Raw genomic sequence first — 16477 nt, 5'->3', positions numbered from 1 at the left:
CCCCCCCTCCCCTTCCCCCCCCCCCCCAACAGAAAAAAAACCCTCCCTGTTGGTAAATGTTGAATCAATTGCACCGTTAATGTCATGGTGGAAAGAATATCCTATGGTAATACAATCACAAGGATCTCCCCCCCTCCCCTTCCCCCCCCCCCCCAACAGAAAAAAAACCCTCCCTGTTGGTAAATGTTGAATCAATTGCACCGTTAATGTCATGGTGGAAAGAATATCCTATGGTAATACAATCACAAGGATCTCCCCCCCTCCCCTTCCCCCCCCCCCCCAACAGAAAAAAAACCCTCCCTGTTGGTAAATGTTGAATCAATTGCACCGTTAATGTCATGGTGGAAAGAATATCCTATGGTAATACAATCACAAGGATCTCCCCCCCTCCCCTTCCCCCCCCCCCCCAACAGAAAAAAAACCCTCCCTGTTGGTAAATGTTGAATCAATTGCACCGTTAATGTCATGGTGGAAAGAATATCCTATGGTAATACAATCACAAGGATCTGCACCAGCCATGACCATAGTTGATTCATAGATTGCAGGACGTGTTTAATGGGATATTAGTAATACACAAGACTGACAATCAATGATTTCATAGATAATTTATAAATGCATTTACCAATGACTTATTAAGTAACATGCTGAAAGGTAAGATAGTATCTAGATGATGTTGAGAGAAACACAACAATAACATCCTTCACTACCCAAACTCCAATCTTATAGAACTTCAAAAAGAAGAAAAGTGAATGTTTACAATAATTAGGCTAACTTTTATTACAAATGAGCATACTAAACCCCCTCTTGCATATGATAAGAATCGCTTGGTCTCGGTTCAAACCTACCCAATATGTAAAATATCTGCAAAATAGTGTCTTTGTATTATTCTATCTTCAGAAGATATGCACTTGAGACAAAGATAAAAAATGACAGTAATGCATGCAGTTATAGTAACTTATCAGGTTTCCTATCCATTTCACTTCACCTCCAAGCTTCTCATATGTTAGCGGCAAGGATTCCTAACAAGTTGAAAACTTCAGTTAAATTTAAAGTGAAGGTATACAGATGGAGAGCTGGGCATAAAATCCATAAATACAGAATCATTTCAAAAGGTGAGAACTGAAGCAAAACAAACGAATGGAGAATTGAGCAGAACATCCATGAATACACAATCACATACATTAAGCACAGGGATGCTGGACGCCAATTTAAAACCTTGTATTTATGTGCATATAACCATATACTTATAGATGTCATGTGTATACCATGATTTATTCTTAGATGCATGTAGTTCCTACGAATGCATGCAGAGATGCAACCCCCACCCTGAACAATGAAAATGGTTGGAATTTTTTTTTTTTGTAACTAAGAAAAAACAACATACAACCACCAAATATTGTAATGAATGTCTCCGAAATCCTCGAACATGTTAGGACGGACGACCACTATTATGAAAAGACCATCTTCGGAAAAAGGGTACAAAACCATGATTCGAGAAATGTATTAGTTGCACTACTCCAATCTTTCTGGAAGTAGCCAATGCTATTTTTCTCCATCTCTCCCTTCTATGGATGCATGACCCACACACGCAGACACAGGTAGTGAGATGTTGTCTTCCTTTAAGATGCTTACTTAGATTTTCAATGAATTATGTCGACATTGTTGTCAAGTTAGTATTAATAAAGAAAGGGTGACGGAAAAATAGATACTTGCTCTGACCTATCTTCCACTGAAATTTTGATTCATGCATCAAGAGGTAAAAAAGTTCAATAAATTGCACAAAGATATCTAAATAATAGGTTTGTTTAAGATAAATTGCTGAGTCATAGGGCTGATTTTTTTTATTTCTACCTTCTTTGGTAATCCCAAACATTGCTCCAAGGCCTTGACTATGTGTGTATAGCATCATCCCATTGAGACAGAAAAGCATAATATTAACTATATATCATTAGCTATAACGAAATCATGAGACATATCAATATAGAGCAGTAGTCTCAACTTTTCTTTCTTATTTACAAGAGCTAGAAAAAAAATTGTAATCAACAAGAAGCATCAATAATATAACAGCATTTTGGATTGAGATTAAGACCATTTTATAGTCATTTTCTCTTCTCCAATATTCTTTAATTCTATTTTGAACATGGTAAAAATGCATATTAAAAAGCTCATATTACGTTTTCCACTTTTCAACCAAACTTGACCAATTTATACAATGAACAGATACATATAATCACAGTGAAAATGATAAGCAATGAATCACTTATTTGGAAAGGTACGGGGCAAAACTTTCGAACATGAAAATGTGGAAGCTCCTGTGTTTTCCTTCCAAAAATTATAATTTTTTACAAAATTATTTTCCTTGAGAGAATATAACTGTATTAGCATAAGTCTGAGCATGAAATACCATCATCAAAGAATCATAACGAATCAAATCATAAGAGGAAAATATATATACATAATATACTCATCAATTCTATATCATACTAACTTTAACGTCCATTTTACACAAACAAGAAAACAAGTTGGTAACAAAATACTCTTATTAATCTCTTATTAATCAACTCTATATCATACCAGCTTTAACAAATCTAACTTTCTAACACTTTTGTATTCTTTTGGATTAATTACAGTCAGGTACCTGTAGTATGATGTAACTACATGGGTGGCCCCTGAGGTTTGGGTGTTTTAAACAAATGACCCTAAGGTTGCTAACTTGTCGTCGCAACCTAAAATCTAACGATGTCCTAACATTATTTGTGTTTTTGTTGACATATCAACTAATACAATATGAAAAGTCCTAAAATACCCTTTTACATTCACATACCTTGTGGTATAATGTAATTGCACCCATGGCCCAAGGGTCTAAGTATCTACAAAGGTAACTCTGATAGCTACTTAGCACTGTTTTCTTGTTTTCTTTTTTCTTTCAACCCAAGTACTTTTTTTAGTACTTTTAAAATGATATGAAGTTTTCCCTGCCTATGACTTCATGTATCCATTGAAATTGTGGCGGAAAGCAATGTTATACCCTAAGGCATGTTTTCCAACATATGGTTTCATGTATCAATTACAATTGTGCGAGTAAAGAATGTTTTCCAGCATATGGTTTCATGTATCAATTGCAACTGTGTGAGTAAAGCAATATTGAAGATAGTGGGATCAAGTGAAAATCTTGGCTTATGTACTATAACTGCAATTGCTAGCACATTATTCTGAAATTGATGTGAATAATCTACCTAGTTAGCACTTTCCATCCAATAATAGGTTATAAGCTTGGAGCCTTGGAACGACAATTGAGTCATGGAATCATTTCCAATAGCAAGCTTAGAAAAAGGGGGAAAATCCCACTATCAAGCAGATTACCAGGGAGACTAAAGTTCTTCTTCTCGGCCATACACCATACATCTTTCATTAAGTCCAACAATTGGTAGGTGTCCATGTCAACTGTCCAATTCAACTTCTAACCGTTAGGATAATGGACCACTACATTTTTTCATATCATCCGTCTGTAATAAAAAAGCACATCATAAGATATCATACACTAGAAATAAGAGAAGTAATGGGTACTTTAAACCCATAACTAACATCTTAGAAAAGGCAATTCACATTAAGAAAAAGCTAGAAGGACCATAGAAAAGAATCTAAACATTAGCGTACAAGCACCCAAAATAATCACGGATTTTTGAATCAGACAACATTTTAAAACTCTAAAAATATTGACTCCACTTACATTTAAGATTTTGAAGAAAATACTTAAAATAAAAACCAATTGCACAAGAAAAACTCAAACTAGGCACCAAAAAACTAAGAGAATAAGAGAACCTGTACCTGAAGAAATGAATGACTGACAAAAAACTGGCTGAACCTCGTACTAATATCGACTACAACACCACAAATATTCGGTAAAAATCAAAACTTCACGCTTATATCGCAGAAAGGGATTTGAGATCATGGGTGAGATGATTAGAGTGGTGAAAAGGAAAAATGAAGAGTCGCTAAGGTAGAGGAATATATATTTGTTTCGGTAATTTCTGTAGAAGGGTTATTTAGATATTAGTCCCTCGTAACTTTAATTATTTCATATTAGTCTATATTAGTCTGTCAAATCTTTAAACCTCCTTATTAGTTCTGCCAAAACGCTAAGAAAATTTTGTTTATATGAAAGAGCATTTCTGCCTTTTCCTCTGCAAAGTTAAGCTCCATTAGCACTTTCACTTTGGCCATTAAACTCGGGGTTACCTTTGTAAATACCCAAACCTCAGCGTCATGCATATAGTTATAAAATACTATCGGGTACCGGAATGTAATTAATCTTATTCTTTTTCATCCTCATTTGATTTCCTCCTGTATCCCATAAACAATTTAAAAACAAATGATAATGAACATCTGACAACCAATTCATTTGATTTCGGAGATACCGTAGCAAACTGAATAAATCATGGAGGTCAATTTAAGCCTGTACTCATGTTTTCTGCACAGGTTTCTCTCTTTTTTCATATGACCCACGAAATAATCATCATCATGCATATTCTCAATCAATAGAAGAGACATTCTCAATCAATAGAAGGGACATCCGTTGGCAAGAAAGACTACTTAGAATGGAGAGAGAATCTTTAACCCGCAAAAAAATTTTCTACGTTTAAATTATATAGGACACTTTTAGAGAAGACAAATTTGAGAGTTACCAGAGTTGTGTTTTCCTATTCTTTTCTAGCGTTCATCCCTCCGCCTCTAAAACACTGGGTTGTGTTTCAACTTCACAGCGTACGTCTCATCAGATTACATAAAATTTGGGCGTTTTCCAGCAATCTCAATGTCATCTTTCTTGTGGTATCCACCACTTCTCCAAAATACCAGCATAGTGTTAGAATATCATTGTTAGTAGTATATCATGGCGTGACTAGACCACATCTCTTGATAATCAATAGTATTCGACTCGTGTGATCCCTCGATTATAACACACATGCTTGATTGTAATGGCTATACAAACTTATACTCTCATGATTCTTGCTTTACTAAGGCAAAGGATCTCCGAATATGTAATCTTCACCTTCTTCTAACTCCCTGCTGCCCTCAGGTCCAGAAGGTAAGACCAACCTACAGATGAACAAACAAGTATCTCAAAGTCACAAGATTCAGGACACGCATGCAGTCATCTTATTAAGAATTGGAGGTACTCAAAGATTCCAGATATGCATATACAAGCCATTAATTGAATACGAATGCAAAATTCAACAGTCCCCTTTTTTTCCTTAATAATTGTAACCCGATTCAGAGTGGAAGTAACCAGTGTTGTCAATGCGCGAAGCGCAATGCGGGGCGCCAAGCATCTTTACGCGCACATGCGCAAGGCGCAACGCGATGCGCGCGCCCGAGTGATGCGAGGCGCACACCGCACACATAATTTTTCAATATATGTAATCAAGCGCGAAAGAACATGTTTTTAGAATTTACTTGAAAAATATCATGATAAATAATATCTTACTACAAAATCATAATATAATGCCTTAATTTCTAATGCTAACACCTAACATAGTAGCAAAATTCATAAATTTTTAAATCAAATTTTAAATCAAGATTAATATCCAAGCAAAGGATTAGTAATTGTTCTCAATTGAAGGCTATTTAAAAAGGACTAATGGATTTATTTTGCTTTTTGGGATATGGAATATCAAGTATAAAGACTCGATTGAAATGTTAACAAATAAAACTATATGAGGATATGTACTATATGTATCCTACACAAAGTAAGGATGTACGCGAGGCGCAAAGGCGCTGCTACATCAGATGTGGGGCGTTTTGTCACTGCCCCGCACCATAAGGCGCATGAGGCGCAATGAGGCGCGCGCCTTTGAAAACACTGGAAGTAACCTAATTCAACTTTCCCGCAACAAATTTGTAGCTCAAAATTCTCTCATTGACAAACATTTGAACTAGAAAAATCAGAATGTAAATAGTATATCTTGCTTTACTACATACAACGACCTATATCTTGCTAATCACATAAAACTACCTCCAACTTGCCTAATTATATAAAACTAGATTAATTTACGAACCGAACTTCGGGTTAACTATCCTTTGTCTTGTTGTGTCAATTAAATGAAGACATGAGTTTATGCAGCCATTTTCTCAACATAGATACCACAATTAGTACACTTTTTAACCCTTGTAATGAAAAAAATTATAATCACTATCAGCGGATTAAATCAGCATGTTCTTTAGTGGAAATATACATCTGGGGATGTAATCCGAACTTAAACTTGTCTAAGAATTCTGCCTAAATATGAAGTAAGATACCGGAAGCATCCACCATCCAAATATTGTTTTGTTTGCTTCAACTTCATCCTAGCATGAGAAGAGTAAGAAACACCCATCAGCCTTTATGAAAAACTACAAATCCGTGGATAAATTTTTATTTCCAAGGTCATTTCCAGTCCTTTGGTTTCTAATTCTTCAGATAAATACACCAAGATATGATCTCCTAGCTGACGTTTGTAAGTCAACACAAATGACCAAAAGACAGCACACTGCCTGCACCCTTTTGGTTGAAAAGTCTGAAAGCACCAGCAACGTGGTCTGAGTCATTAAAATTGGTAGATTTTGACAAAGAAAAAAGTGAAATGCCAAATCGATGTTAAACTTCACTAAGAACATCTAAAGATTTATTAACAAACATATTCAGCCATTGGAGTCTGGCTGTATAATATGAAATAATGCAAAAGAAAAATAGAAATGCTCACCATAACAGATGCTGCACTACCACGTAAAAGCCGGCAAAATATAAGACGGACAGGCACCGCTCTTACTCGCCAAAGCTTGGACTGCAGTGCAGTCAGCAACTTCCCCAAAAGTACTAATTCCAAGTTCAGTAGCATGAATTCCCCCAGTGATAAATGCTGAATCAATTCCAGCAGCATTTGCACCCTTAATGTCATGGTGAAGAGAATCTCCTACAGTAATACAATCACCATTATTTTTTTTTGAAAAAGGAAAAAAAATGACAAAAAGCAACTGAAAAGGTAAAATAAAGGGAAAAAATAACTAATTCCCACCCCCACACTTAAATTTTACATTGTCCTCAATGTAAATTCGCTGATGCACAAAGTAAAGCAGATAAGACTTGAAGAACATACATTTGTTCGGTCAACAATGATGATAAGGATCTGCAATTATAAATAGGGCTGAGCATGGTTCGGTCCAAACCGAAAAAATCGACCGAACCAACCCAAACTGACCCGAAAAAATCGGTTTTATGAGTAGGACAGTTCGGGTCGGTTTGAAAACTTTTCAACCCGAACTGACCCGAATCGACTCGAACCGACCAAATATAGTGTAATAACTACTCATTCTGATCTCAAACCCTACCCGACCCGTCCCCAAAGAGTCAAAGACTCATCCCTAAACTCATTTTCTGAATCATTATGGGTTGAAAACAATATCATTATATCAGTGTTTAATGCTTCATAATCTCCTACTTTGTTGATATTTTTTTTCTTTAACACAATTTGTTGTTTGATAAGAAGTTTGATGAAGTTAGAACCGAACAAACCGAACCGAACCGCACCGAATTGACTTGCAACAGTTCGGTTCGGTTTTGAATTATAGGCGGTTCGGTTCGGTTCAAATTTTGGTAAAAACCGAACCGAACCGACCGTTGCACACCCCTAAATTTAAATATAATTAAATAATAAGAAATTTAAATATATTTAAATAGCGCACAGTCAAATAGCGGTTAAATTTAAATATATTTAAATAGCGGTCAAATAGCGCACAGTCAAATAGCGGTTAAATTTAAATATATTTAAATATCCTAAATAATAAGAAAATTCATAAAAAAATCTAAAAATTCAATTAGTTGTAAATTTCTTGTATTATCAGTAAATAACAATTAGTAGGCTTGTTGTATGAATGAAACTATGAAGAAATTCAAGAAATATAGCATCATAATATGTGTGATAGCGGGTTTAGCCGCTTTTAACCGCGAAAATCCGCTTTTAACTGTGAAAACCCGCTTTTAACCCGCTAAAATCCGCTTTTACGCGCTATTCGAATGAATAGAGGATTTTCCCGCTTAAGCCAGCCGCGAAACCCCTACGCGTAGCGCTGAAGGGCTGCGACCGCTATTCGCGCCGCTATAGCCCCGCTATTGGCCGCTATTTACAACACTGAGCCAGATGCACCAAAGCTCCTAGTGAAATGATGTTCTTCGACAACTGCGGAACGAACCTCACTTCTTCCAACTCCCGCATCATCCCGTCACTCATCTTAATCCGAACGGTACCAATACCACCAATAGAGCATGCATGTCCATTACCCATGAGCACAACATCCTCTCTTTCCAACTTCTGAAAGCTGGAGAACCAATCCCTCCTAGGGCAAACGTGGTATGAAGCACCCGAATCGCAATACAACAATATCATCCTTTAAATCCCAAGCTCTGATCCTATAAAAACTAAAAAAAAGGAATGTTTAATTACAAGGCCAACTAGTATATTAGAAATATAACATATAACATCTGAATACAGTCAAATCGTAATGCAGAAAATAGCACGAAGTTTTTTTCTTTCTTGAGGAGAAAACTTGCACGTAGTTTTCAAGTCTACAGTTTGTGACATTCATGGTTGGGGTGAACTTTGTGTTATGACATGCTAATTACATGTGTGAAGGAAGCAAACGGAGTCCTTTTAAATGGTATGTACTGATCTTTTCACGGTTAGGGAGCGTTCTTGTTCTTTGTCATAAAGACTCACTGTTTGATGGAAAATGGGAAAGAAATATTAAAGGTTGCGTTATCCGATGCTTCCAGATGGAAATGTTGATATCTATACTTGGAAGATACTTGAGGATACATCTGAGACAGAATAACCAACAACAGCAATGCAGTCAGTACCTTATCAGGTTTTCCCATCCATTTCACTTCACCTCCAAGCTTCTCATATTTAGCTGCTAGGGTTCCTGACAAGTTAAGTTTTTAAGTTATTTTTAACTGAAGCATAACAGATGGAAAACTAAGCAGAAAATCTATGAATAAAGAATCATAGCACAAAAAGTGACATTTACACGAAAGAATAGTAATATATACATGCATGAGCCCATCCATGCATGCAGAATAAAAGATTTTACAGAATGAAGCTATCATGATTCAATTGGCAACGTCTACTCCGAAGTAATATTAGAATTATCATAAAGGTACATATACAAATTGATATTTACATCCATAAACACGTGTGCATACATCAAGTACTAAGGTGCTGAAAACATTGAAAAGCTTGTATTTATGTGCACATAACCATTTACATACAGATGCAGATATGTACACCTTGGTATATTTAGATGTGTAACCACGCATATGCATGAAGAGATGCAACCTCTACCACACAGCAATGACAATGGTTGCATGTTTGTAACTAAGGGCTTGTTGCTTGGTTTCCTGGAACACCCCCTACCCCGAAGAAAATAAATAAATAAATAAATAAAATAAAATAAAATAAAAAGAGAGAGGAAATAATCATCATAAGTGATTTCCTCCCATTTCTTAGGAAAAATCCATGAAATGGGTTTCTTTAAAATTAAGTCACATCAACCATTTAAAGTGTGCCACGTCACTCCTCCTGTAACACTTTTCCTCTGTTTTCTGAGCTACCAAACAGCCTCTAAGAAAACACTAATGCAACCACCAGAAAGCTCATACTAAATCACCGTAATCTCCAGATATTCGGAAGGGCAACTGTTATGAAGAAATTAGATACCATCTCAGAGATACACTAGGTAGACAACAATAATTCCATAAATGTCTTAGATGCATGGCTCCAAAAATCCGTCCCTCCCTCTTAACGTATACATGTACATGTGTAATACGTATATAGATTCATCCGTATGCATGACGTCTGAGAGATGTACAAGTGACTTCCACTGAAATGTTGATTTATGCAACAAAGAGTAAATGGTCATGATCTACAGCTTAAGTTATAAGTACTTTCTCTGAAATCATAAAGTTATATATAAAGGAAGTTTGTTCAGCTAAACTGCTAAGCCATAGGACTGATGTCCTTTGATTGCTACCTTACCATGCTATTGTAATACTAAGCCTTAAAAATGTGTTTGCAGGCTCAAAGCACCATTACATAAAATGTTGTTAGTTATAATAAAATCATGAAACCTACTATATACAATAGTTACTTCATCTTTTTCTTTCCTCATTTACAAGAGCTAGAAGAAAAAAAGTTGAAATCCACGAAAAGATCAGACAATATGACAACATTTTGGGTTGCTATAAGATCATTTGTAGGTTTTCTTCTTCTCCTTATGTTAGTCACTTCTGTATTGTGTCTTGCCAGTTTCTAAATCTGGATAGAGAAAAGAAATAATCTACCAAAACCACCCCCAATTACTCTCTTTTGGCCAAATAACCCTATATTTACATAATCCTATCAGCACTTCTTGATTTATCCACTAAAAGAACAAATATCCAACTTCCCTCTCTGCAAGAAGGCATGACCATGCATGGTTTTCCAATTAAATTAAATTTAGTGTGGCAGTGCCTCACTGTTTGATGTACCAATGTCTATGAAGTGACCTGAGTAAATCCTCAAGAGAACCAAAGGGCAGTAGATAGTTTAAATTATAACCTACATAACCCTCCTTACCAGGCATAACACGCAGATTTCTCGCCTCAACAGTTACATAATCTGGATTCGCAACCACCATGGGAATTTTTCTTTTGGCGCTTAGTTCTAATATTTGCTCAAGTTCTTCAAGTTTCTTAGGGAGTGCATCACCAGAAGGAAGACCCAGTGCTTCAGTACCATGAGCTAGAATAAAATTTGCATGATCCACATTGCTCACAACTTGCAAGCCCAGACCCTAAAACAGCAGAAGCGAAGAAATAAAAGTACATCCAGGACTATGAAGCAGTTAACTATTAATTTTAAGCATTGATGAAGAATGGATTAGTGTGGATATCGGTTACAGATACTCCAATTCTCAAAATGGTGATCAGATAAACAAACATTGAAATCCAAATGATAGGTCAAGCGTCCCCCCCCCCTGAAGTATTCTCTGCCTTTAGCTGGCTTCCAGTCCTCCCTCAGGATCCACGACAACTTTCAGCAGTTGAATTATCATGCTTCGGTTAATTTATAGCTCCCCAACAGCTCACTTTCAATAATTTACGCAAACATCATTTGTAAACAGTATTTAGAGGAAAGCCAGAATACTAGATGATGCTAACATACATCAAGAGATATTGCACCTCGATCACTCCATGTCATGTGGATACAAGATCTTCCTAGGTCTGCAAACCATGGATCTTCCCTCCTATATCACAGGGGGAAAAAAGAAGAAGTGAATAATGAGCACCATAATATCAACAGTGGACAATCAAGAGGACAAGCTACTACTTACGTATATCATTAAACTAACACACCATAATCTTTTATTCCTATAAATCTCTGGTTCAAATAAACCTACAGAAATAAGTTCAGGAACAATTTTCTCTAGGGAAATGACTATAACTGAAATCTGAATAGTAATTCTTGGAGCAAAGTCACTATTCTAATTGGCAGAAAGCTAGAGAATAGCTATTAGCTGTAAGCCAATGATCAAAGTCCAATGAAGCTGTTGGTCAAACTTTGTCATTTATAGTCCATGTATAACTCTAACTACATGACGCATGTTTACCATGATACTGCACTAAACTTGCATATAGCAAAAGTTTGTAGCGAATAGCTATTAGCCATAAGCCTGTAATGGCTACATCAGAACCAGAAAGTAAACTTCCCATGTTAGGCACTAGGCCAGTCACCAGGATAGACTAAAGTCTTAAGTCCAGCAACAATTGCAAACAACAGAAAGTGACGAAGAAAAGAAGAGAAAGTAAGTGTTAGTATACAAAAATATAATCCTCAACCATCACCATAACTTCATAGTTATAGTTATAGTGTAATGGTTAAAGAGACTTAATAATTTAAGATGGTACAAAGCAACTCAGGTTCAAATCCCACCAGCCACGAATTTAAAGTAGATTTAAAAAAAAAATGACACCGTTGCATGAGTTCATGTATCGGCCCATAAAAAGAGCCCTCAACCTCCTGGGGACATGTTAAAATATAGAAAGATAATCGTCAACCCCACACCATAACTCAACCCCACACCATAACTTCAGAGTTGTGGTCTAATGGTTAGAAAATTGACACCGCTGCGTGAGTCCGGGTTTTGGCCCATAAAAAGAATCCTCAACACGCTAGGGGCATGTTAGAATATAAAAATATAATCCTCAACCCCACACCATAAAATATAATCCTCAACCCCACACCATAATTTCGTAGTTGCGGTCTAATGGTTAGAAGGACTTATAAGAGTATGAAAAGAGAAATGACAGGAATTAAAGTAATAATATTTTTATAACAAATATAAGAACTATAAGGCAATCAAATCAAAGGTTGACACAGGCAGCACGTATTTGTTCGGTTATAGTCAAATACACAAGACATTCCTAAATTTAGATTAAGATTTCAACTGTCCTAGACTCTAACATTGTTTGCTTTCTTCAGATTTAAAGTGGTGAATAAGCATTTCGATTTCCTTCTCCTGCTTGCTGGATTTCTTTCAAAGGCTGTATTGATTAGACTATGTTCAATGGATAGATAAACTGAAAACGGCAGCGGACCTTATATAATAAGTTGCTATTATGTGCATAATAATTCCTACACTCTCGAGCGGAACCCTTAAAACTGTTATCAGCATCAATACTAAATTCAGCAGTAGACATTATCTTCCACGTTCAAACTGTGCACTAAAAATTGAAGCACGTCAAGTAAATCGTGCTGCAACCGTTAACTAGAGATTATATGTATACTTTGTTTTTTAGTTTGGATTAATAAAATTCAAAACCTTAACAATGTTCCACAGAGATATCTACTTGAGTCTAGATATTTTGGTAATTTACTTCCAAAAGAAAACTGTTTTCCAACAACTTGTGGAAACTGAGTCATGGACCAAGGATTCAGTGAAATTAAATTGTCACATACTTGGGGATTTATACTCAAAATAATAATAATAATAATAATAATAATAAAGAAGGAAATAATCTAACCTCTGAAGATATTGATGTGTTAATTCTCCACTTGTGATGGCCCCTAGAAAAAGAGAAGAATCAAATCCAAGGCCCTCCAACTTCTCCATGGTTATAGATGCTCGTCTAGATGAATTGCTTATGATTACCATCTTTGCCCCATGATTAGCTAGTTGTTCCACTATTACGAAAGTAATTGGTTAATGAACACAAAATTGACATGTAGTCAAAACATTTAGAATTACTAGTTGTCAAATTGAGTATAACAAATGAGACCCATATAGAAACAAGTTAGCATACATGTTGGAATGGCACCAGGATATGGCTTTTTCCCATCATGAAGAACACCAAACTGATCTAAGAGCCATGCCTGCCAAATGGAGCTCTAATCATTATTTGAGATCAAAGCAAGTACAATGGACAAAAACCAATTAAAATCATTAACAAACACACACGAGAGATGTATACGGGGCTTTCTGTACTCACTATAGATAGTTCATGTAAAATAAATCATGAAGCAAATATAAGCATAACACTGTACATAACCCTACAAGTAATCATGCATCACGTACTTAATTACAACTGCAATCTTATGTAAATGATGTATTTCCAACAAAATTCATGCTATACAACAATAACAATCACAGAGATACCAAACCAAGAAAATATATTCTTAATGACTAGCAATACCATGATTTTCAAATTCTAACCAGAAATATGGAAGTTATTAAATAGACTATTGTTGACAGGGACAAGCCTAGAGGGGGGCGGGTGGGGACGGTCCCTCCTCCCAAACAAAAAAAAAAGTGGGAAGAATGGAAACTATGTATATGGTGTAAATGCATTTTTTTTAATTCCAAATATTTGTAAACAAGCATAAATAATGCTTAAATGGATGCTATCTGGGTTTTAATTTTTCCATCCGACTCAGTTTCCCAAAATCTATGATCACCCGACTAAATATTACATGGTCATTTAAGAACTATGCATGGCATGCTTATCTTTGAATTAAGCTTTGTCGCATTTATTCATTAACTGGGATTTCTGGCAGAAGGCTATTTTGTATATATTTCTAGAGTCAAAGCCTGGCAGCTTTGATGACTTTCCCCCCTTTTTCTTATAGGTTTGATGAATTAAGAGCCTGTTTGGATTTGTAGAGGGTGAAGGGAAGTTAAGGGAAACTAGGTGAGAGAATTGAAGGGAAGGGAAGAGAGTTCCCTTCCCCTTGGTTACACCCCAATTTGGGGGTAACAAATTTTATACTATTAGGGGGTGAACCAAGGGGAACTATGGTGAATAACTTCACCTCCTAAATGTTCCCAAACAAGGTGAATGGAGGTGAATGGTTCCCCTAACTTCCCTTCACCCGTATTCCCCTCAATCCAAACAAGCCCTAAAGGTTCAGGTTGTGATGAATTAAAGCTTGAGCCTTTCCATATCTCTAGCTCATCTAGGTCTTCATCAAAGTTTCATTTCCTGTCAGCTAAGGGTGAGCCTATTTGATCTCAACAAAATGATATGTAATTAGGGTTTTTTAAATTAGTCCCTTGCATTATTCATATTTTGAAATTAGCCCATCAACTTATTGGAGTCTCTATTAGGTCCTCGAATTCTTAAGTAACTTCCAAATTATTTCCTCCAATCAAGAGTATAAGTAGCAATTGGATGGGTTGATTTCAAACAATTAATCAGAAATGAGGAGCCCGCTAGCTATTTCAATGATTTGAAGGACTAATTTCAAAACAACTTGAATCAGGAGTTTAGCAGTTCCAATGATTTGAAGGACTAATTTCAAGATATAAAGATTTAAGGGACTAATATCGAAGAAAAACCATATAATTTAATGTGTATATGTTAGTTGTATGTATTACAACACAGTCAAAATAGCCCCTCAAATTAAAATAGTTAAAAATGTTTTACCATTCACCTTATAAGTTAGTTAGATGTATATTTATTTCATCTTGTGTTTAGATATTACCTTTCAGTTGATGCTATATTATTTGCTGTTGAGATTTTGAGTTTTCTTAACTTATTAAGTTCCGAATTAACCTTAGAGCCTCTTTATCATCAAATTTACATAATTTATTAACTTATAGATTAATTTTCCTTACGTAATTAGCTTTAGAATTGATCTTAATTCATCAGATAGTTGAATTGAGTTATACTAAAGTCTCTGTACTGTTAAGTTTGCTAGTACTCTACACCTAACGGCCTACAATTTCCACGAGGAAGAAACAAAGCCATGGCAATCATTTTGTGTAAGCAAACATATCGAGGCTAAATGAATAAAAATAAAAATCAGCAAGGTTATCCCAACAAGCAGCAAATCGTTATCAAAACACATTCCTACAGTTTGATTTCAGGAATGAATGAAAAAAAAGCGATCTTTTTGATGTGAAATGACAAATTTGGGGCAGAGAATTAAATCCAGGGCATCACACTTCAAATTTAGAATCGCGCGATAGATTCGATGATAGAATTACCAGCGGCATACGAAACTAATCTACATACCTGACGACGATGAAGTGCGAGTTGAATCGATTGATTCAAGGGGGGAAAACCAAGATTTTTATCGGCTTGAATTGATAAAATTGGGGGAAGAGAAGAAGGGTTACCTTATATCGACCGGATTCTGCGAGGGTTCGGATCCCGTCGGCGGTCGCAGTTGGGGGAACCTCCGCGATCGAGCAGTTCGCCGACGCCGTCATCTTCTTGCTGCTGCTCCAGTGTAAAGCACGAGTCTTTTTGTTACAGGGAAGAGAAAGGGAAAAGGAAAGCGGAGGCGGCTTGAGGAGTCCCATTTGGTGCGTTCGCCTGCGCGAATTAAAGAGGGGAAAAAAGAAAAAGAGTTTTCCATCGCGAGTTTTTTTTTAATAAATTTTATAAATCATGAAAGTGAAAATTGAAAGGGTTAGAACCTCCGCGATCGAGCAGTTCGCCGACGCCGTCATCTTCTTGCTGCTGCTCCAGTGTAAAGCACGAGTCTTTTTGTTACAGGGAAGAGAAAGGGAAAAGGAAAGCGGAGGCGGCTTGAGGAGTCCCATTTGGTGCGTTCGCCTGCGCGAATTAAAGAGGGGAAAAAAGAAAAAGAGTTTTCCATCGCGAGTTTTTTTTTAATAAATTTTATAAATCATGAAAGTGAAAATTGAAAGGGTTATTTGCTTGTATATATATATATCCCTTGCATCATCATGAGTATTTGCAAAACTAACTGGTAAATCATCAATTTTGGAAAAAATTTACTCTCAAAGTAATTTAATCATCAACTTTGATAGGCTAATTTGTAATCGCGATGTAAAAAATATCAACAAAACAGTCAAACTTTTTGTACTAATTTAACAATTTGTTGATTTTAGGAGTATCGTTTTCACAAAGTTAATGATTCGAGAAGATTTAGGGAGTATA

General features: G+C 36.0%; 1 protein-coding gene across 1 annotated transcript; it reads right to left on the bottom strand.

Annotated features, from left to right (window-relative positions):
- Nucleotides 638–15907, bottom strand: LOC109837562. Its single transcript, XM_020405863.1, has 10 exons — nucleotides 15688–15907; nucleotides 13373–13442; nucleotides 13094–13253; nucleotides 11235–11316; nucleotides 10647–10863; nucleotides 8891–8955; nucleotides 6741–7011; nucleotides 4686–5097; nucleotides 3364–3506; nucleotides 638–1019 (listed from the first exon to the last, which is right to left on the bottom strand). Exons 1-7 carry the CDS (start codon nucleotides 15871–15873, stop codon nucleotides 6757–6759), a joined length of 1035 nt encoding a protein of 344 aa, XP_020261452.1. The 5' UTR covers nucleotides 15874–15907; the 3' UTR covers nucleotides 638–1019; nucleotides 3364–3506; nucleotides 4686–5097; nucleotides 6741–6756.

This window comes from Asparagus officinalis, chromosome 4, assembly GCF_001876935.1.
Source record: "Asparagus officinalis chromosome 4, Aspof.V1, whole genome shotgun sequence".
NCBI classification, from domain to species: Eukaryota; Viridiplantae; Streptophyta; class Magnoliopsida; order Asparagales; family Asparagaceae; genus Asparagus; species Asparagus officinalis.
Note: the sequence above shows the minus strand (reverse complement) of the source record. Positions and strands in the feature narration are given on the sequence as shown.

Coding starts and splice junctions, on each gene's coding strand:
- LOC109837562 (XM_020405863.1), bottom strand. CDS start 15,873: ATGGGACTCCTCAAGCCGCCTCCGCTTTCCTTTTCCCTTTCTCTTCCC. Junction 11,317..13,093: donor ACACATCAATATCTTCAGAG/GTTAGATTATTT, acceptor CCTGTGATATAG/GAGGGAAGATCCATGGTTTG. Junction 10,864..11,234: donor GAGGTGCAATATCTCTTGAT/GTATGTTAGCAT, acceptor CTGCTGTTTTAG/GGTCTGGGCTTGCAAGTTGT.